Genomic DNA, 22208 nt, shown 5'->3' on the forward strand with positions numbered 1-22208 from the left:
ATTCCGGGTACTTAAGTCCGCGTACTTAAGTTGGTTATTTTCTAAAAACGGTTATTCGTGAACTTAAACTTATTTTAACTAAGGAATGCATATTTGCAAACCGTGGATATACAGTTCATGAATTGATTCGAGTGAATCAAATCGTTTTTGCTTCGATCGTGTCTTGTATACTTATATAAGATCTAAGCAATTGAACAACTCTCTAACTAGTTCATTTGAGTCATTTTAACTAGTTATGGTAAAGAAGAATATGGTTGATATGAAAGTGCTCATATGGCTAACCATTTGGTTAACTACTGTTAAACCAACTAGATGTACATGTTTGGGTACGGTTACACAAACCTAAAAACGTGCATTTCATTTGTGTGTAACAAGCTAATTTTCGATCTAACGGTTGAAAGATATTAGCTTGAATCTAATCAGGTTTTCATCTAACGGTGAATATTGAATGCTTTATTACTAAGCTAACATTGATTGCAAATCCTGATTTGAAAGACTATATAAGGGAGAACTCTAGCAACTGGGAAACCTAATCCCCACACCTCCTGTGTGATACTAGTTTTATTAGCTAGAGTCGATTCTCCTTTAACCTTAAGTTTCTTCTCGAGACCCTGTAGGTTAACGACTTGAAGATTTCATTGGGATTGTGAAGCCAGACCGATACTACTTTCTTGTAGTTGTGTGATCTGATCTTGTTGTTTCTATCGTATTTGAGTACAATCGTAAGATTGGCTTGAGATTGATATCTCCGATAGGCAAGATATAAAAGTAGTCACAAACACCTTCGTCTCATCGTTTGTGATTCCACAATATCTTCTTTCGCTAGTCGATTAAGATTATTGTGAGGTGATTGATAATTCTAGGTTGTTATTCGGGAATATAAGTCTGGGTTATCAATTGGTTCCTGTTCACCTTGATTTATCAAAAGACGGAAAAAAAACTCGTAGGTATTTCTGTGGGAGACAGTTTTATCTATTACCGTAGACTTTTCTGTGTGATACAGATTTGTTTATTAAAGTCTTCGACTTTGGGTAGTAGCAACTCTTAGTTGTGGTTGAGATCAGCTAAGGGAATCAAGTGCGCAATATCCTGCTGGGATCAGAGACGTAAGGATCACAACTGTACCTTGGATCAGTGTGAGATTGATTGGGGTTCAACTACAGTCCATACCGAAGTTAGTTTGTAGTAGGCTAGTGTCTGTAGTGGCTTAATACAGTGTGTGTTCAATCTGGACTAGGTCCCGGGGTTTTTCTGCATTTGCGGTTTCCTCGTTAACAAAACTTCTGGTATCTGTATTATTTCTTTTCCGCATTATATTTTGTTATATAATTGAAATATCACAGGTTGTGCATTGAATCGATCAATTGGGAAATCCAACCTTTGGTTGTTGATTGAAATTGATTGATCCTTGAACATTGGTCTTTGGTACCGTTCAAGTGATTTCTCTTGTATTCAATTAGACTCGCAGATTCCTATTTACTTGAGTGAGTATTGAATCGAGAAAGAGAGATAGAAATCTTTGATATACTTTTATTAAGATTGAGTCTAACTGTCTAGTTGATTCTCTTAAAAGTATATTGGAGTTAGTCCATACAGATTGCTAAGCGAAATATTGGGTGTGGTTGTAGACCCCCCGCTTTTTCAAGGACAACTTACTTCTTTATGGCATGACAGATGGAGGGGTAACTCTTGTCTAGCTGAGAGTTTTTCGTTGCTTTTTAAAATTGATAGATTGAAAAATTCTAGTGTGGTTGATTATATAACTGTAAATAGTTCCTGGAAGTTCGATTTTAAAAGAATTATATCTGATAGTGAAGTAAGTCAGTTAGCTACTCTTTTTGCTACCATTGGTGATTCTCCTCCTCCTTTAGACATGGTTTCTGATACAAGAAGATGGGGTCTACATCATTCTAGTATTTTCTCTGTCAAGTCGTTATATGCTAGTTTGACTGCTGAAGATGCCATTGATAATTTCCCTCATAAGTTCTTATGGAAATATGATATCCCTCTCAAGATTAATTTTTCGATGTGGTGTGTTGTCCGCGTAGACTAAATTCTCAAGATATGTTAAGGCATAAGGGGATGGACATCTATAGCTCTTGTGTCATGTGTGGTGAATCACAAGATCATTTTCTTTTGTATTGCAAAATAGGTTTTAACCTTTGGTCAGCTCGCAAACTTAAAAAAAGTTTTGCTTGGGTCTTCCATGAATTGATGGCTTCTCTGGTAACTGCATGGCATATGAATGTATTTTCAGTCCATGGTCAGGCGGTGTGGGATCTTATTTTGGCAGTTGTAGTATGGATTTTATGGAAGGAAAGAAACTGTAGATTGTCTGAAGAGAAATACAATTTCAAGAATGATAATGACTTAATCGAAGATTCAAGAAATTTTGATTATCTCTTGGGTTGATGCTTTCAACAAAAGGGTGCATTTAAAATTTGCTAATTAATATTGTCCATAATTGGGACCTTGTGTATTTGTAATTGTTCTGCTTCTCTTGTACTACCTCTTGTAGTTTTGTACATTCTCCTTAATCTAGGTTTTCCCATGCTCATGGAGGATGTTCTCAAAGTCACTCTATGGCTAGTGACATGCAAGAGCTCAACCTAGGGTTTTATTTCTAAACATATGCATCAACGTATGAATTTAGAGTCTCTGACTCATTCGAGGGCCTCCCCGTGATACATGCGCAAAATGAGGGCTTATATTGAGTCAACATATGTTGGTAGACTTTCCTTACCTCAGACTGCATTCAACCGAATAAGACGAAAAAAGTTTATTTGAGACATATAATGAATAAGGAAGTGAAGTACCATTGATTAAGAGGTGTCAAAGAAAAATTTCTGCTCATTCAAGTCCAATGTTTCTTCCTACTATGTTTTAGAAAATTGAAAGGAGAATCCAACGATGAAAGAATGAGGTCAATTTGACATCGGGCGAGGAAGTTATCGGGAAAAAAAAACTTGAAAGACATCAAAGGATGATGATTAGACTTTTCAAAATTAAAAAAAAAATATATATCTCTGATTCTTATATAGGGGCACCACTTTTTATTGACAGATCTTAATTGAAAAAATTTCACAACATAGTTCATAAAATGAAAATCAGTTCTTACTAGCCTATCAATCTACTAAATTGGATGCTTCATTCTTCCTAAAAAGATTACTAATATGATAAATGTTATTCAGATTCTGGTGGGGAAAGGAAAATGTGTTAAAGCACTGCTCGGTCGAACTCGCATGTTTTGCTATCTCAAGCTTGTTGTCAATGTTAGATGCACAAAACTATATCTTGATTTCTGGTCTAATAAAGTCAAGTCTCAGACTAGGATTATATTATGGTAGTTGATTATTAAACATCATTGAATAACCCTCGAAAATTGAAGAGTGAAGATCAAACGAAGATATTTGGAGAACTTCATCTACAAAGAGGTATGTGAAGACTGAACCATCCTATTTACTCAGGGAATTACCATTCTATCTTCATGAGACTACATCGTATAATTATTAATAGATTTAGTACTGCAAAGAAAAAAATTCGAGTCAAGGTTTTTTTGTTGAATATCTCGAAATATGATTCAAGCATTGGATGTTCATGGATCCTTACCAATCGTAGTTAAGATCAATTTGTTTCCCAAGAACTATTTTTGTTCCAATTTAATCATTTGTAGATTTCCCAAGCAATGATATTTCATATCTATGGCGATTGGGAATGTATCAAATCATTTAAAGAAAGTTTTCAAAACTAATGAAATTTGAACACATGGTAGGTATGCATCACTACACCAAATCAGGCGTTTTGTTACACAAATATGTGTGACTTCTTATTAAATGTCACACTTATACTCGTAATAAATATGGTGTTTTTCTTTTGTTACACACCAGTAGCCACACTAATAAGTGTGACTTTAATTAATTAAAATCACACTAAAAAGTATGTCAAATCTCTTACATATATTAGTGTCACAAATCAGGCAGCCATTAAAAAAATATATATTTATTTTTATTCCCCCACCCTGTTCTGGATACGTACACCGACTATGCCCGGTCCACCATATTGTTAAATTTTCCCCAAAATCCACGAAAACATGTATACAATTTTATAAGAGAGTACCCAATAAAATTTATATTAATAAAAAGAAATATGTTTCCACATGGACTAATATCCTGAACACTCTTAAACACTAAACAAGGCGGTGCCACAAATTGGAAACCATATAGTTTTACAACAAAATGATCATACCATATCAGTGCAATTTAGACCATTATTTCGTTGTAATAACTTAATTATCAATATCTTAATAACGAACTTGACCATTAGCGCATAGACAAATGCTTATATCCTTGTTCGTTTTTTCCGCTTAGCAGGGCAGCTGTAGATCGTCAGTACTTCCAAATACAATTTAGAATATGTATGGTGTAGCAGAGGGCTCTGTAGATGTAGGTGTTCCTGATGGTCTTCCTGCACATAACTTAAAAGTATAAGGACTTAAAAAGTAAACAAGTTTGAACTGAGAGCAAACATGAATATGTACTGCATCACATGAGAATCAAGATTTTTGCCAGAAAAAACTAACCTGAGCCCTAGGTCGTACGGCAACCACTCTGTTCATAAGTTCAGAGATCCTCATTCCCTATAAATGTGGCCATCATTTGAGATATGCTATCGCTATAATACTGATAATCTTCTCAATTAATTGCGTATTAATATAAGAGTCGTGAGATCACAATCACTACAAAGAAAAGGGATATAATATAAGCAAAGCAACAGTTCGAAACTGCAAATTATATGAGAAGGAAAGTATAAACACATAGAAGAGTAAATTAGGATCCACGTGTCATGAACACTGACGTAACATATAGTAACTTGTATGTACAGCAAACAGAGCTAAGTTCTCTAGGATACCTCATGCTGCTCAGTCCACTCCTTACTGGCACTCAAATAAGAAACAGGGATATTTGCCTAACTCAAGGAAAATTCATAGGAAATGTTGATCCAAAAAAATAGATACGAAAGAGAAGAAGTTTAAAACATGAATTCACAAAAAAGTAAGATAAATATATAGTACCTGCAGCAAATGCATAATTTGATCTTGAATGAGCGAGACGAGAAATGAAATCACCATGGTTACACACTCACATATATGAGCAGGAAGCTGCGGGGAACAGTTTAGGAAAAGAACCAATTGGGACAATAATACCTAGGATAACACATGATGTGCATTTTCTGTTTCAGTCGGAGTTTTTCCAAACCACCAAAGAATGAGCACTAAGTGTTGTTTGCTTATGCTGAATGACTCCTAATTATTCTTTATGGCGAACGAGAATAGTTGAAAGCAAAAAAAAAAAAAAAATGACGTCTAAGGAATCATAATTGCTAGTTTTTGTTCAGTGGTCGTCTTAGACAGTGTACTTTCATCCTAAAGAAGACTAAGGCCCCTAGCAAACCCTATTAACCTAGTGAAAAATAAGATAAAATTATTACCCACTTTCTTTACAGAACATGTCAGCTTACATCAGAGTGCAAGATAATGAGATAAAATTCTCAACCATGAATAAAACGAAGATTGTTATATGCACAGACATAATCAAAACGAGAAACTCATAGTTAATTTCTTACCTGGGATGTCAAACTCGTTCTGCTTCCAGTCGGCATCGAAAAAAATCATCACAGCCGCCCACTATAGCATGAATCTATTCTTTACTTTTCCACAGATTTGAATCCCAACCGGCTTGAATAATTGCTTCAACCTGACAATAAATCAAACCTACAGTGTTTGCATAGCAATAATACCACACAAAATTGTGCACAAACAAGTTAATTGACTCTATATCATATAAATCAACGCTAAATAGACAGGGAAAGTAAATATAATAGGAATCATATTGCTGTATCATACTCACCTGATGTGATTCAAAACACTTGAAATCCTTAACGTTTACTTAGCCCTGAAAAAGGAAATTAGGGGGAAATTAATTACAGTTAGAAACACAGATCGAGTCGTGCTACTAGAGTACCATTCTTTTATCAAATTTTAAGCCAAGCCTAATGAAACATACTATAAAAGACAGTCATGACAATGTTAGTCTACACCATAACCACTACTAGTAAACAGTAAATAACCATTACACAACCTTAATCCTAGCTAGTATCATCCTCTTGAATCAAGTTGGATGAAGCAGCTTCAACGAGTACATCATGAACACTTTTACACAAATTGATACGGCAAAGTATCGGTCCAATAGATTATCAAAATGTGTTAATTACAAATCCAAGGATTTCCATATGGCCATGAATATCAATATTATGAATCTAAATGTGAGTATAAAGATTGGTGTCAGCTTCAAATGGCTCAACGGAAGGTTAGGAACTAACTTTTGGATACAAAATTTTTGTTGTTTTAGGAAAGATCCTTATGAGAAAATATCAAATCTAACGAACCCTTTTTAAGAGAATTTAAAGGAAGTAATATACAATAAATAAAAGACAGAAATCAGATTTGAAAGAAAAACGCAAATCCCTAACCTGTTTCGCGATGGATTCATGAGCAACCATACCATTAATCATTGATTACATAAAGAGCATCATCCGAGGTTGTAGATCTTGTTGCTGAAAAAAAAAAGAAAAAAAATTTGCTGAAAATTAGCCTGGCGTTTTTAGGGGCCACTCAAAAGGATTTAGGGGCCATCAATTTATACCCAGCCAAAGACTCTAGTTAAGGGGTACCCTATATGATATTGAAGTTACATAAATGCCCTTCTGGTAAAACTGTATAAAAACCAAATCAAAAACAATTCTACTCATTTCAACTCTTCTTCTTCCAGTTTCATATTATCTTCCGATTATGGAAGAAAAAAAAAATTCCTCGTTCAACCGAAACATCGCCGCGAATCGTAAAATCAAAACATCGTCGATTCGATTATAAAACAATGGATAAGAGAAATGAAACCCACAGACCTAGAACCAAAAATGTTGCTCGGGGTATCGATCCAAACATTGGAATTTTAGAAAGAAATAAAGAAATTCTTGCTGCAAATGAAGAAGAACGCGAAGAACAAGTACCCGGCAATGTAGTCGGTGGTGGCGATTCCGAGACTCAAACACTTCGTCAACTTCAAATGGCCCCAATTAGGTAAGAATCTATCATTTTTTGGGTTTATTTCGCTTTAATTCGTCGAATCGAGAAAAAAAAATTCTAGCGTTTTCGGTTATTTATCCAGATTCGGACGATATGCATGCTCATTTACTTCCGAATGTAGTCGTGTTCTTCATTTTTCAAGAACATCGACAGTATTCGGGAGAAGGATTTGATGATTATCTGCCGAATATTGGTGGACATATCTTCCTGGATACAAACTGCTAATAATCGGTAGTTTAATGAATTTTTTGGCTACCGAATATATTTAAGTAGACACAAAGTATTCGGAAGAACACTCACTACCGAATGTATATATTGAAAAAATCTCAAAATTTATGATATAGGAAAAATCCCATTTTGGGGCCAGTATTTATTCGGAAGACAATATAATGTTTTATACCTCTGATTGTGTAGGATAAAATTTTAGAGTTTCTGAACTCCAGTTGATGAATATTCGGTTGTAAACGTGTTTAGTTATATTCCGATTGTTTTTCATTCGGAAAAAATATGTGTCTTCTTACTTCCGAATTTGTACATTCGGGTTATAGAGGTGCACTTTTTCTTCCGATTGTGTAGGATGAAAAATTTACAGCTTGTGAACTCCAATTGATGTATATTCGGTTGCAAATATGTTTAGTTAGCTTCCGATTGTTTTGTATTCGGGAACAATATGTGTCTTCTTACGTCCGAATGTGTACATTCGGGTTATATTTCCATACTTTGTCTTCCGATTGTATAGTTTGTAAATATTGTTCCTTTCTTTGTTGTTTAGACAAAGTCGAGAAGGGAGGAAGAAAGTGACAGCTAGTGCTAGGAGGGAAAGGAGTGCCAAAGATAATTCAGGTGCTCAACAAAGCGAACAAGAACAAAGCAGTCAACAAGGAGTGCAACCAACTGTTGAACAACAAGGCAGTGAACAAGGGGTGCGACCAAGTGTTGAACAAGCCGCTCAACAAAGTGCAGGACCAAGTGTTGAACCAGTTGATCCAGTGGCAAGAGTAGAAGAAGAAGGACAACCAAGTGGTACCCAAAAAGCCAAAAAAGGAAAAGATGTTGGAAGGAAGGATATTGCTAAGAAAGCATCACATCTTGTCCCTCAGCACTTGAAGAAGAAGGGTATTCCAGCAGGCACAATCCTTGGATTACCAGCGGATGGAGGAAAATTGTTATTTGGATACAAAGACTCATGGGCCAGAGAAATATATGAAACCGAGGTAATAAAATTACTATTTTTTATTAATGTATTGTCTATATGTTATATCGTAATACTTGTATTAATAGGATCATCAAGATGCGGTCCGTCTACTCAAACCTACCGCCGCACCAACAAAAATGCTTGCGTGGCCTTTATCCGGTGAATGTGAAAGGTTCAAGACAATTGTTTCCAACTCGGGGTTAGCTAATGCCGCCGAGAATTCATTGTTGGAACATGATCGTGTGGCCATATCGGCGTTCGTGGAGAGAATGTATCCTGAGACCGATACTTTCCATATGTCGTTTGGGGAGATGACGATCACCCCGGATGATGTTGTGCAGATTCTTAACCTTCCCGACCAAGGCACAGCTGTGAAGTTTAACTACACAAAGCAGTTAAGTTGGGCACAACTTTATTCTCTAACTAACAAGTGCTTAGGTTGGGATGAAGAGACAACAACAGCAGAGTTTAGGAGGCATGCAAGTTACAGAACAAGACAGATCAACATTACAGCTTTGATGAATATGTTTCGAGGCACCTTGGAGAAGGAAAAGAATAGAACGTTAACTGATGAGCAAGTGAACCACGCTGCCACCGCATATCTCCTTTGTGTATTGGGATGTGTCATATTCCCCAATACTTCTGGCAACCGGATCGACGCCAACCTTATACAACTTTTGGATCCTCTCCATGAAGTCGGTGACTATTCTTGGGGCACGGCATGCCTAGCATTCTTGATGGAAGAGTTGAGAAAGGCTTCGAGGCTAGGAACCTGCCAAGTTGCCGGGAATGTGTCTCTATTGCAGGTTTTTTCTTTAACTCTATAACTCACTCTATAGTTATTCAGTAGACAATACATATGATGCATATCCATAACTCCAAATGACGCATATTCGGTAGGAAATTATCCATCTCCTTTCCCGAATGTTGGTTATTCGGTGGTTAAGTACTTACTTTGTTTTCCGATTATATACAATCGGAAATATTCTTTTGATATTAGAACCGAATATACAGGCCAGAAAAGCTATAGGTTACTGAACTCCAAATGACGCATATTCGGTAGGAATTGATCCATCTTATTTTCCGAATGTTGGTTATTCGGTGGCTAGGTACTTAATTGTTTTCCCGATTATATACAATCGGAAATATTCTTTTGATATTAGAACCGAATATACAGGCCAGAAAAGCTATAGGTTACTGAACTCCAAATGACGCATATTCGGTAGGAATTGATCCATCTTATTTTCCGAATGTTGGTTATTCGGTGGCTAGGTACTTAATTGTTTTCCCGATTGTTGTACATTCGGAAATTTGTTTGGGTAACTAAGTTAGACAAGTTCAAATGACAATGATTTGTGTGGTATATTCGGAAGTTTTGGTAACTAATTTAACTTCCGATTATTTCAAAGACAAAATTTGAAAAGTATAAGTTTTTCCAAATTCTGATTTTTGGGCCATCGTACATTCGGAACTTTATAAAAAACCTATCCTCCGAATATCACAAGTTCAAAACAAACCACGCCATGGCTCCAGGTGGTTCCAAGGGCTAATATTGAAGGTTAGACATCCCATATTCGGAAGTTTTGGTAACTAATTTAATGTCCGATTATTTCAAAGACAAAATTTGAAAAGTATAAGTTTTTCCAAATTCTGATTTTTGGGCCATCGTACATTCGGAACTTTATAAAAAACCTATCCTCCGAATATCACAAGTTCAAAACAAACCACGCCATGGCTCCAGGTGGTTCCAAGGGCCAATATTGAAGGTTAGACATCCCATATTCGGAAGTTTTGGAAAATAATTTAACGTCCGATTATTTCAAAGACAAAATTTGAAAAGTATAAGTTTTTCCAAATTCTGATTTTTGGGCCATCGTACATTCGGAACTTTATAAAAAACCTATCCTCCGAATATCACAAGTTCAAAACAAACCACGCCATGGCTCCAGGTGGTTCCAAGGGCCCATATTGAAGGTTAGACATCTCATATTCGGAAGTTTTGGTAACTAATTTAACGTCCGATTATTTCAAAGACAAAATTTGAAAAGTATAAGTTTTTCCAAATTCTGATTTTTGGGCCATCGTACATTCGGAACTTTATAAAAAACCTATCCTCCGAATATCACAAGTTCAAAACAAACCACGCCATGGCTCCAGGTGGTTCCAAGGGCCAATATTGAAGGTTAGACATCCCATATTCGGAAGTTTTGGTAACTAATTTAACGTCCGATTATTTCAAAGACAAAATTTGAAAAGTATAAGTTTTTCCAAATTCTGATTTTTGGGCCATCGTACATTCGGAACTTTATAAAAAACCTATCCTCCGAATATCACAAGTTCAAAACAAACCACGCCATGGCTCCAGGTGGTTCCAATGGCCCATATTGAAGGTTAGACAACCCAAATTCAGAAGTTTTGGTAACTAATTTAACTTCCGATTATTTCAAAGACAAAATTTGAAAAGTATAAGTTTTTCCAAATTCTGATTTTTGGGCCATCGTACATTCGGAACTTTATAAAAAACCTATCCTCCGAATATCACAAGTTCAAAACAAACCACGCCATGGCTCCAGGTGGTTCCAAGGGCCAATATTGAAGGTTAGATATCCCATATTCGGAAGTTTTGGTAACTAATTTAACGTCCGATTATTTCAAAGACAAAATTTGAAAAGTATAAGTTTTTCCAAATTCTGATTTTTGGGCCATCGTACATTCGGAACTTTATAAAAAACCTATCCTCCGAATATCACAAGTTCAAAACAAACCACGCCATGGCTCCAGGTGGTTCCAAGGGCCCATATTGAAGGTTAGACAACCCAAATTCTGAAGTTTTGGTAACTAATTTAACTTCCGATTATTTCAAAGACAAAATTTGAAAAGTATAAGTTTTTCCAAATTCTGATTTTTGGGCCATCGTACATTCGGAACTTTATAAAAAACCTATCCTCCGAATATCACAAGTTCAAAACAAACCACGCCATGGCTCCAGGTGGTTCCAAGGGCCAATATTGAAGGTTAGACATCCCATATTCGGAAGTTTTGGTAACTAATTTAACGTCTGATTATTTCAAAGACAAAATTTGAAAAGTATAAGTTTTTCCAAATTCTGATTTTTGGGCCATCGTACATTCAGAACTTTGTAAAAAACCTATCCTCCGAATATCACAAGTTCAAAAAAAAACCACGCCATGGCTCCAGGTGGTTCCAAGGGCCCATATTGAAGGTTAGACATCCCATATTCGGAAGTTTTGGTAACTAATTTAACGTCCGATTATTTCAAAGACAAAATTTGAAAAGTATAAGTTTTTCCAAATTCTGATTTTTGGGCCATCGTACATTCGGAACTTTACAAAAACATTATCCTCCGAAAATTACAAGTTCAAAAAAAACTGTTTCCTGGAACCAAACAACACCATAATCGGAAAGAAAGTTGACTCATAAAATAACCGAATATTTTACAATCGGTAGGTTGTTTAACAAAATAATCTACCGATTTCGTATAATCGGCTAGTTTTTATATTAATAATACTCCGATTACATCCATTACATAAAGTTCAAACGGCCTTAACCTTACAATTTCGTCAAAAGCACCTAAATCCATACTCCTAATTGACTATAAAAGTATTAAAACAGATCATAACTTCCAGTGACCATAGAAATTGTCCCTCTTGATTTTGTAGCATCCTTCATGTTCAAATCGTTTCCCGTAGAGGTCCACATACCGGCGATCCGCAAGATTTCTCTGAAATTACGAATGAGTAACAAGTTAGTACTAACTTTTGTTAATGTGAATTGGAGTTACAGAGATACTTACTCGTTTTTCATACGTCCACCAAGGAAAAGCGTTCCTAACAAACCATTCCTCATCTTCAAGTTGTCAATCTCCTTATCTAGCGCATTCTTTCTCATCTTAATGTCATTGGATGATCTTCGAATTCGATTACCATCTAAGGCCTCAAATACCATTAAGATACGGCTCCATATCTGCTCTTCGGATTCCGATTTGTGGAGCTTGTGAACACGATCATGAGTAGTTACCACAACCCACGCATTATAAATAGCACAATCTTCTTCTTCGGCAAAAGCAATATCCATGTTTTTTGTTATGAAAATTAAAACTGAAGAGAGGAAAGAGTTTGGTGCAATTGGGGTGATAGATATGAGTTTCTTTATATAGGTTTAGGGTCCAACGGCTCTTTTTGTTTTTCCCAAAAACTCCAACGGTTAATTTGACGAAAGTTGAATGTGGAGAAACCAATAATCGGTAGGTATTGGATTTAGCATATCTACCGATTATGGTAGCTTTCAAAATTTGAATTTGCGGCAACTTATAATCGGTAGGTTTTGTAATATATTTAACTCCCGATTAACGCTGAATCCAAAACACGAACCAAGAAATACTGCACCTCGTATAATCGGACGTCTGGCAAATATTTTGGCCTCCGATTGCATTCGGAGGGTAACAATGTTATCATATCCTCCGAATATATAAGGGTAATTTCTCCATTACGAATTACGCGAGATAAGGGCTGGCTACATTTTCCCTTTGGGTGACCTTTTTTGTTTTATTGTTGGCCCCTAAATCCTTTTGAGTGGCCCCTAAAAACGCCAGGAAAATTAGGATCCCCAGTTTACTGTGAAAACGAAATTGATTTTAAGCACATCATATACCCTACTAGGGATCGCCATTTGCCCCACCCAAACCCATCCCCGTGGGTACCCGCCCCTATTGGGTAGGATTTTATCCGTACAAACGGGTTGGGATTGGATATGGGTAATACTCGAAATTAGTGAAGCGGGGATGGGGCGGGGATGGGATTCTAGGTACCCGCCCCATACCCGTCCCGTACGTTCCCATTTTAGGATTTTATATTTTTATTAATTATTTATATTATATTTAAACTAAGATATTATATTATATTATAAAAAAAAGGTAAAAGTATAAGATATCATTAATTATTTATATTATATTTAAACTAAGAAATTATATTATGTTATATTATAAAAAAAAAGGTAAAAGTATAAGATATCATTAATTATTTATATTATATTTAAATTAAGAAATTATATTATATTATAAGAAAGATACTTGATAAGAAATAATTAAGAACTAAAATGAGTGATGCTCGTTTATAGACCAATTTGTTTTTCTTTGCTTGTTTTACGATGAATTTATGAGTTTGAAATTTTAAATTATTATTATTATTATTGGTTGAACTTAGGTATTGATTATTAAATTAACTCATCATATTTGAGCTTAATGTTGTGGGTAACTTGTAAAAAATCCGCTTCATACGGGTATTTCCCATACCCGCCCCGTCCCAGATCAAGCGGGTAATGGGGAGGGTGTGGTTTTTTTTTTTTGAACGGGACAGTGACTGGGATACAAGATCCCCTCCCTGTACCCGCCCCATGACCACCTAAGTTCGAGACTAAAGCCTACGAGAAGGAAGGCGGGAGAGAACGTGGGTTTGTGGGTTTACATGTAAAATAATTTTACTTATATTAAGAAAATAAAATAAATAAATTGTCAAACAAAATACAACATATTTTTCTGATCCATTAAAAAGTCACACCTAAATGTGTAACATAATTAATGAAAATTAAATTATGAATTAATGTCACACTTAAGCAGTTTGTCACACTAATATGTGTAATGTATTTTGTTACATCTATGGGTGTCACAATTCAGTGTTACAAATTACTCCATTTGGTGTAGTGCATACACAGTACGTGTACCCTTGACATCTGAGTTCTGGAACATAGGAAGGTACGCATAGAGGTATAAATTGGGTCGTGCCAGCATGAGCACAACCCAGCATAACACACTAAAATTTGAGCCCAGCCCTGCACAACACATGAATTAGCCCAGCACCACACGGCATGGTAGCTTCATGTGATGGGCTAGGACAGATTAATCGGCACATGGCCCAGCACAACATGTGGCACGGATAAGCACGTGATACATCACAACATAGCACTCTAAGAAAGCACGTCATAACATGCATACACAATACAATAAAACACATTTGTGTATATAATTTTTGACATTTTATCTTCGTTATGTTGAGTTATTTTTATAACGACACGCATAGTATATAAATACATAGAAAACATTTACTTTAAATATATAAAATAAATGTGTCATGCAAAGAACAACACAACACGACTATTTTCCTGGCACAGCTAGCCCTCAAGCACGGCATAATACGGCACGTCTTAATCTCTGGCACGGCACAACACAACACATAGCACGCTAGGCTCGTCTTTTAATGGGCTGTGCCAGTCCGTTTCACACCTCCTCTAGGTACGTGTACCCTAAGGTTCTGAGTTTGTTAAAGGGGGAAGGTAGGCATACCCAGTACCCGTATCCCAAGGGCATGAGTTAGTGCATAACTAGAGATACACATATCCAGTACGCATTCCTCAGCATCCTGAGTTCACGAACTAGTCTATAGGTACTGCAACCTACACAAACCTATCCAATACGAACTAAGCAGATGCTCATAAACCATTTTCACAAATATGTTTGATATTGCTACAACTCTCATAAACACTTCTAAGACAACTTTTGTCACTAAATCACTCAGTGCATGTGAATCATGGTTTAAGTCTTAAGTGTCATTGAACACAATTATGCTTATACAATCATATGGCATATTTTCCATGAACTATATATCATTGTACACGGTTCCAGTACCATAGACCATAGTGTATATTCTTCTATGTAATTTCAAGACACACTTTTCACATGCTTACATGAATTGCTAATAATAATTTCATCTAATTAAATTAAAAGACTATAATAGAGAGACTCAAACAACTGGAATTCCAATCCTTGACACTTATGTGTCCTAGTTACTTGCTAGAGTCGTCCTCTATTAACTTAGGTTTCCTTAATTTGAGAAATAATTAGGTTTACGACTTAAAGACTTTACTTAGGGATTCATGAAGCATGTCCGACTATCTTTATCTTGATAGTTCGTGTATCATGAACTTATTCTTATTGATCGTCGGGGTTTTCATCAATCTCCGATCAGGAACGATATATATCGAAATCACGAAGTTCTCTTCATCTTAGACTTTGTGATTCCTCAAGATAAATATTTAAAATATTTTTTGTTGATCGGTTTAAGATTTTTCTTGAGAGGTGGTTAGTGATTTAGGCTTCCCAGCGGACTAACTATAAGAGTTCCGGATTCACGAGGTTTGTTGGCTTTGTTTATTGCAAATAGATTTCCAAGACTTGATCTGAACGATGTAAACGGAGATCAAATAGGCTTATTTGTTAGTGGAAGATTGGTATCAAAAGTCCTCACTTAGGTTGAAGCAACTCTTAGGTTGTAAAGGACGTCAGCGAAGGGAATCAATTGCGTTGAGCCTTTGAGGTTCAAGAAATGTAAGGAGCACGACTACAGCTAAATTGCTTGGAGGGTTAATTCTGTCTCAACTACATTGCAATCCGAAGTCTGATAGTAGGCTAGTATCTGTAGCGGCTTAATACAATTTGGTATCCAAAGTTGGACGAGGTCCGGGATTTTTCTACAGGTGCAGTTTTCCTCGTTACCAAAACTTCTGGTGTCTTGTGTTTGTTTTTTTCCGCATTATATTGTTTATCTTTATAATAAGAATATCACAAGTAGTATGTATTCAATCTAGGTAGTTTAAGTCCTTATTAACTGTGATCAATTACGAGACTTGTTCTTGTAGAATTCGTATCTTGAAAGATAGATTTAGATACGACTAGATTCATCTTAGAAATTGTTTTGTGAGATCGTCCAAGAACTCTTCTACACAATCAGGTTCACGGACTTAGTTGTCCAGACATATTGCTTGTGGAAAAGATAAGAGAAAACTCTATGCATACATATTGTTCAAGGATCTTTGATTACAGTAGATTTATTTGCAATTGCATTAGATTTTGTTCATACGGGTTCCGAACTAAAAAATTGATGGTGTACTTGGTACCCTCATCTTTTCACAATGCTGAAGGTTGCTAAATGAAATGCTGGGATTTCTTATGTAAATCGATAGCATTAGGAGGGATGGGTTTCAAATAAGCCAATAAAGTGAACATGGCAATGATTGCCAAACTAGCATGGATATTGGCTACTCAGTCAAAAGCTTTATGATCTTCTATTTTAAGACACGAATATTTTAGAAGTACAACGGTCTTTAACACTAGAAAACATTACAATGAATCTTGGATATGGAAATGCATTATGCATGAGGTTTCCTTAATTCATAGGTTCAGCTGTTGGGAAATAGGGGATGGCACAATGATATATATTTTTGTCAGATAAGTGGATATCAGGGTTAGATACTAACCTAGAAACACTCTGTGGTTCTAAATTAAGCTTTGTAACAGTTGTAGCTGAGTTTCTTGACTCAACTACACAAAAGTGTAATATAGAAAGAGTTATGAATAACTTTCCTACTAGTATATCCGATAAAATACTAAAATGATTCTGAAGAAAGACACTCTAAGATGGCTTCTGACGAAAAGTGGAATTTTAACTTTAAAATGCTTCAAAACAATGAACGAACAAGTCATACACGTTTTCTTGTTGCTTTTTGGAAAGCCTTTTGGAAGCTAAATGTGTCACAGAGAATCAAGATTTTCTATGGAAATGCATTCATAATGCATTATCGGTTAGTAAAAACTAGGTCAATACGTAAACAACATTGATCTACACTGTATCTTCTGTAATAATTCATGTGAATCACTAATGCATATGTTTTTTTAGTGTTCTTTTGCAAAATCAGTTTGGATGTTACCCCTTTGGCATGTGTGGATTTCAATCTTAACTCGGACCTCTCCTTTATGAATTTATACTAATTGGATTGCAGGTAAAACAGATAATAACATAATTGAAACTGATAGCAAATGCTGGTTGATTTGGAAGGAAAGGCGTATGAGAATTTTTCAGGAAAAATCAAAAACTAGTTTGCAGACTTCACTTGAAATCCTAAGACATCTGAATTTTTGATCTCCTTCTCTGTTGAATATATATGCTTCTTCTGATAATGGACTGAGCCAAAACGCTTTTGGAATATCCTCAGTACCTTCCTGAAACTTAAACTCAAACAACCGCAAAAGATGGAAACCACCTGATTTTATTCAAGACAAATTTTGGTGCATCTTGGATTGATGAATTTTCTCCTGCAAGTTATGAACTAATTCTCCGTTCTGATTCAGATACAACTGTCCAAGCTCGATTTGGGACTATCGATGGCTCCAGTCCTGAGGAGGCGGAAGCACTTACTTTGCTAGAAACAGCACTTTGGGCAGCAGTCATGGACATTCAGCACTTTTGGATTGAAGGAGATTGCAAGAGAGTAATTGAGTTTGCACAAGGTCAAGCAAACATGATTCAGCGGAGAAACCAAGCCATAATCTCTGAAGCTTTAAGGGTTCTGAAGTCTTATAGTCCATTTTTGGGTTTTTTTCTTAATCATCGGAGTAGCAATCAAGTGGCAGATGTTTTGGCAAAGCAGGCAAGGAAACAAGTCCTCATAAACCCCATTGGAGACAGATGCCTAGTTTTCTTCTTCCCGCTTTTAAGTTCGAATGTATTTGCTTTTCAATCTGAGGATGGAAGATACCCATGATTCAGCTCCTAACACTGAGATAAGGGCAGCCAACAGTATAGACAGCCTCATGTAATTTTCCTTTTGATAGATATAAGATTTAACTTTCAGTAGAAAAAAAACACGTCGCCAATCACACTGTGCCTAAACTATCATAATAATAAAATAAAATTGGGAACAATGGATTACTAACTAACCACCTCACTCTTTCATACCAATCTTTATATTTTGAACTTTCACGGACAATTGTAGTTTCTGTTCTTCGATATCTTTCAAAACCGTTAGCAAGTTTGCTCGGTACACGTCACACCTACGACTTGCACGGCTTAGTTGATAGTTTAACTCCTGAATCTTCTTGTCCTTTTCATCCTACAAAAATATGTGCACATTAGTCATTGTTACTAACTACTCGATATAGGAAAAGAGAACATCAGTAAAATTGAATATGTACGGGGTGTTCAAAAGCAAACAACCACGTTAAAAAATCTGAGAGTAAAACCTTCCATTCTACGTGGTCAAACAGAAACACATTTATCAGTAAAATAGTTACAGGAGTTACATGACCAAATTTCAAAAACGGGAACGTTAACTATAGATGTTAACATAACAAGGTACATAAACATCTGTATTGGAAGAACTAAGAAATGAAACCTGATCTACAAAACCATAAATAGTTTAGTTCTGGTGAACACAATCAGAAAAGGGAACTCACTAAATTATCTAAATTAGAAGCTCGATGATAACTGGTATTCTACCATAACAAATGATAAATTTTAAGAACTATACAAATAGCTTATGTGAAAACAATTAATGACAACAGCGAAGATATGGAATTTTTAAAAAAGGTACAAGTTGAAACTAAATTAAGAAAAATCAACTCACCCCCGACAAAGGTTCTCCGGAACCCCATTGTAGACCTCCACTGCTGAAGCTTCCATCAGTAACACCCTCAGCTCCGCTACTTCCATTTGCTATAGGTAGTCTTCCACCGTTCTTTTTTGCTAAAGCAACAGTTTTTGCAGCCTCTTGAAGACACTCCATTGCAACCGTATAGACGTCCATACTCTTTGCCCCTTCCTCTACATATTTCAAAGCCTCGTGACGCAAATTATTGTAGCGTACAGTAGCAGATTCCCGACAACTAATCAACAGATCACTAGAACGTTCTTCTAGTATAACACCACTCTTGGCATTCCTAGTCCACCTTTTCAGAATATAATGAGAAGGGAGAGTAAGAACATTCGTCACTCTAAAGACCGTCAAAACATGCCTGCAAAGAAGACCAGAAAACTCAAACATCTGACAACTACAAGTTGCTCTCATCTCGAGGGCGTTCAACCTAACAAAGTAAGCCTTGTGATCTTCCCCAAATTTGGTCACTCGATAAGTAGTCATTGGTCCATCATCATCCATCTTCGTTGCTGAGAAAGTAAGGGTCTCTACCAACTCCTCCTGGAATTTTATAAATAACTTCCTCGTGTAAAGCTCTGCCGCTTGCTTCTCCATAGGTGACGGGGTCTTCAAAACAGGGGTAGTATTAATAGTTTCATAATCTGCTTTTACTTCTTTCTCATACCGATGCTCAAGGGCTTTCTCGTACTGCTTAGCAAATAGCTGCAGGGTCGTCGATGCATTCACATACCCATCAAAATATGAGTTTATACTGTCACTACGCTGCGTTATGGACATTTCAGCAAAGAATGTGTCACGCAGGTACACAGGGACCCATTGCCGCCTATCAGCATATACAGATCGAAGCCATTCATGATCCCTCAGATCATAACGATCTATCAGAGCCAACCAACAAGATTCAAATTCCTCAATTGACTCGGTCAGGTTCACATACATGTGAAATTCTGCTTCGAAATGTGGGTGCTGAAGAAATACCTGGGACAACTTCTCTTGGGCTTCTTTGAGGATGTGCCACTTGCAGAAACGATGACGGGTGTCCGGTAATACCTGGGTGATGGCTGAGCGTATAACCCTGTCATGATCAGTAGTAATTGATACAGGAGGTTGACCTGACATTGCAGTAAGGAATGTCTTAAATAGCCACATAAACGAAGCTTCTGATTCATTTATAAGCAAAGCACAACCAAACAAGACGGGTTGTCCGTGATGATTTACTCCCGTGAATGGAGCAAATGGCAACCTATACCGATTAGTTCTGAAAGTTGTGTCAAAAGTCACTGTATCACCAAAAAAAGCATAATTCATCCTGGCTTTTGCATCAGCCCAGAAAATATTGCTCATATACTGCTCTTCATCGCCCTGCACTGCATAGAAAAATGAAGGATTTTCAGCTTGCATCTGCTTCAGATAATCCAAAAGAATCTGAGTATCACCCCCAAGAGTCCTCTGCCGACTACTTCTCATATAATTTCTACAATCTCTCTCTGTAAATCCAACATTGCTAATTCCACCGTATTCTTTAATTAAAGCAGACATTATTCCACTGGGACCAATACCAGCTCCCTGTAATGTATCAATAAGAGCTTTTGCAGCACCTGATACATGTCTATGAGAACGCAGACAATGAACTTTATCAGGGGGAACCAATTCATGATTATGTTCTTTTTCAAATGTAGATACAACCCATTTCCCAGAATTCTGTATCTTTACAGCCATTATAGCTTTACATCCTACTCTAGTTACAGCACGAGGTCGTTTAACCTTACCATCACTTCCTGGCTTTTCTCTATCTACACGAAAACCTTCTTTGGCGCACACAAATGATCTTTGAATTATCGCCCCATCTCGCCTTGATCGTCTAGACATACTAACACGGGTACTAAATCCCACACGACGAGCATACGAATTATAAAACGCTTTAGCTGCTTCTTCAGACTCAAATTCCATACCCTCATAAGGTTCAAGATTAGTATCTCCTTCAGGAATGTAATATTCCCTACTTGCTGAACTATCAACCATTTCTTCGTCATCAACAGGATGAACAATATCAACTGCATCGTCTCCTAAAGCTAAATCTATCTCAAAACCTTCGTTATCCATATTCAACGGTTCGAACTCCATTAGTAATAACTTACTATAGTTTTCTCCTGCTCTAGGGTTTTTTCTATGGAATTAACAAAAACTAAGACATTATAAGAAGAATAAATATATGTAACTGTAAAAACTAACCATCAATTGATCAAGCTCCACTTGGTTTTCTTCACGACAAAATTGGCGAGGATATTTTAGGGTTTGTCTGGAGTGATTACAGGAAACGAAGAAAAGGGTTCGAATTGATTCAATAGACGAGTCTGTTGACTAAAAAAATCACCCAATTTTGCAATAAGGGTTCTGTTAGGGTTCTTGAGTTTGATTGTGGAAGTAGACTCGCAGCGAAAGAGGGGAGGAGGAGAGAGAGACGAACTAGGTGAATTCAGGGTATTATCCGGTATTTTACATGACCATGTATGGAGAGTTAATAGATGGTTAGATTGCGAGAACATCTTATGACTGTCGGATCGGTTATTCGGTGGGTGGAATTCGATTGTCTCGATTAGGGTTTCCCCCTAAGGCCGAGTGACGAGTGTTATGGTCATTCAAGATACAAGATGGTGCCACGTCATTCTGAGCCACCTCCGTACCCCTACGGTGGTTCAACATTCCCTATAAAAGCGTCGAACCATTAGACGTCTAGCGTCTAACCATTTGGGGTTTCTGACTGAGCGTCAAATTCGGTCAAAGTGTCAAATGGTTAGTCGCTCCTAAATTTCCCCTAAACCAACAGAAACTTTATCTTCATTTCATTTTACTTTTTCTTCTTTTTTACTCCACAAAACTTAGGTTTGCATGTATGATTCGTGTGGTCATCTTGAGTTGTTTGAAGACAAATTAGAAGGGGTATTTGTGTGGTCATCTTGAGTTGTTTGAAAACAAATTAGAAGGGGTATTTGTTTGTGGTCATTGTGGTTCTTTTGAACCTATTTTGCCCGATCTTCATACACAAACAAGAACAAGGTATGTGAACATATTTCGTATGAGTGTATACGGGGTATAGCTTAAAACAAGGACAAACAAATATTTAACACCAGCGTCCAATGGTTCGGCACTCAGGTGCGGCGCCTTATGGTTAATCGTTAGGCACCTTACCATTAGATGCTCGGAAGCATATTCTCCCAGGATATGCTGCTGAACGCCACATTCATGTGTTGGTTCAAGATAGCATCCAAGCAAATGCTTGAACATTATGTTGAATCAGGGAAAATACAACGCTTTTGTAACGGGTTTTAGGCTGAATATTGAATTACCATAGCACCCAGCCCAAGTATGAAA

General features: G+C 36.6%; 2 protein-coding genes across 6 annotated transcripts; both read right to left on the reverse strand.

Annotated features, from left to right (window-relative positions):
- Positions 1-4113: 4113 nt before the first annotated feature.
- LOC113361459 lies at positions 4114-6656 on the reverse strand. Of its 5 annotated transcripts, none has more exons than XM_026604703.1 (6): positions 6529-6656; positions 5907-5951; positions 5623-5753; positions 5072-5203; positions 4580-4636; positions 4114-4464 (listed from the first exon to the last, which is right to left on the reverse strand). In XM_026604703.1, the coding sequence occupies exons 3-6, from the start codon at positions 5656-5658 to the stop codon at positions 4339-4341; spliced, it is 351 nt and encodes a 116-aa protein (XP_026460488.1). In that variant the 5' UTR covers positions 5659-5753; positions 5907-5951; positions 6529-6656; the 3' UTR covers positions 4114-4338. The 5 variants fall into 5 exon arrangements, 3 of the variants coding, with proteins under 3 accessions (XP_026460488.1, XP_026460489.1, XP_026460487.1); XM_026604704.1 differs by having other exon boundaries at positions 5072-5158; positions 5623-5770; XM_026604702.1 differs by having other exon boundaries at positions 5623-5770.
- Positions 6657-17988: 11332 nt separating this feature from the next.
- LOC113356764 (protein FAR1-RELATED SEQUENCE 5-like) lies at positions 17989-21327 on the reverse strand. Its single transcript, XM_026599972.1, has 2 exons — positions 18810-21327; positions 17989-18296 (listed from the first exon to the last, which is right to left on the reverse strand). The coding sequence occupies exons 1-2, from the start codon at positions 20958-20960 to the stop codon at positions 18129-18131; spliced, it is 2319 nt and encodes a 772-aa protein (XP_026455757.1). The 5' UTR covers positions 20961-21327; the 3' UTR covers positions 17989-18128.
- Positions 21328-22208: the final 881 nt, after the last annotated feature.

Source organism: Papaver somniferum, chromosome 3 (genome assembly GCF_003573695.1).
Source record: "Papaver somniferum cultivar HN1 chromosome 3, ASM357369v1, whole genome shotgun sequence".
NCBI lineage: Eukaryota > Viridiplantae > Streptophyta > Magnoliopsida > Ranunculales > Papaveraceae > Papaver > Papaver somniferum.

Coding starts and splice junctions, on each gene's coding strand:
- LOC113356764 (XM_026599972.1), bottom strand. CDS start 20,960: ATGGAGTTCGAACCGTTGAATATGGATAACGAAGGTTTTGAGATAGAT. Junction 18,297..18,809: donor CCGGAGAACCTTTGTCGGGG/GTGAGTTGATTT, acceptor ATATTTTTGTAG/GATGAAAAGGACAAGAAGAT.
- LOC113361459 (XM_026604703.1), bottom strand. CDS start 5,658: ATGCCGACTGGAAGCAGAACGAGTTTGACATCCCAG. Junction 5,204..5,622: donor GAACGAGTTTGACATCCCAG/GTAAGAAATTAA, acceptor GTGTTATCCTAG/GTATTATTGTCCCAATTGGT. Junction 4,637..5,071: donor AAATTATGCATTTGCTGCAG/GTACTATATATT, acceptor CCACATTTATAG/GGAATGAGGATCTCTGAACT.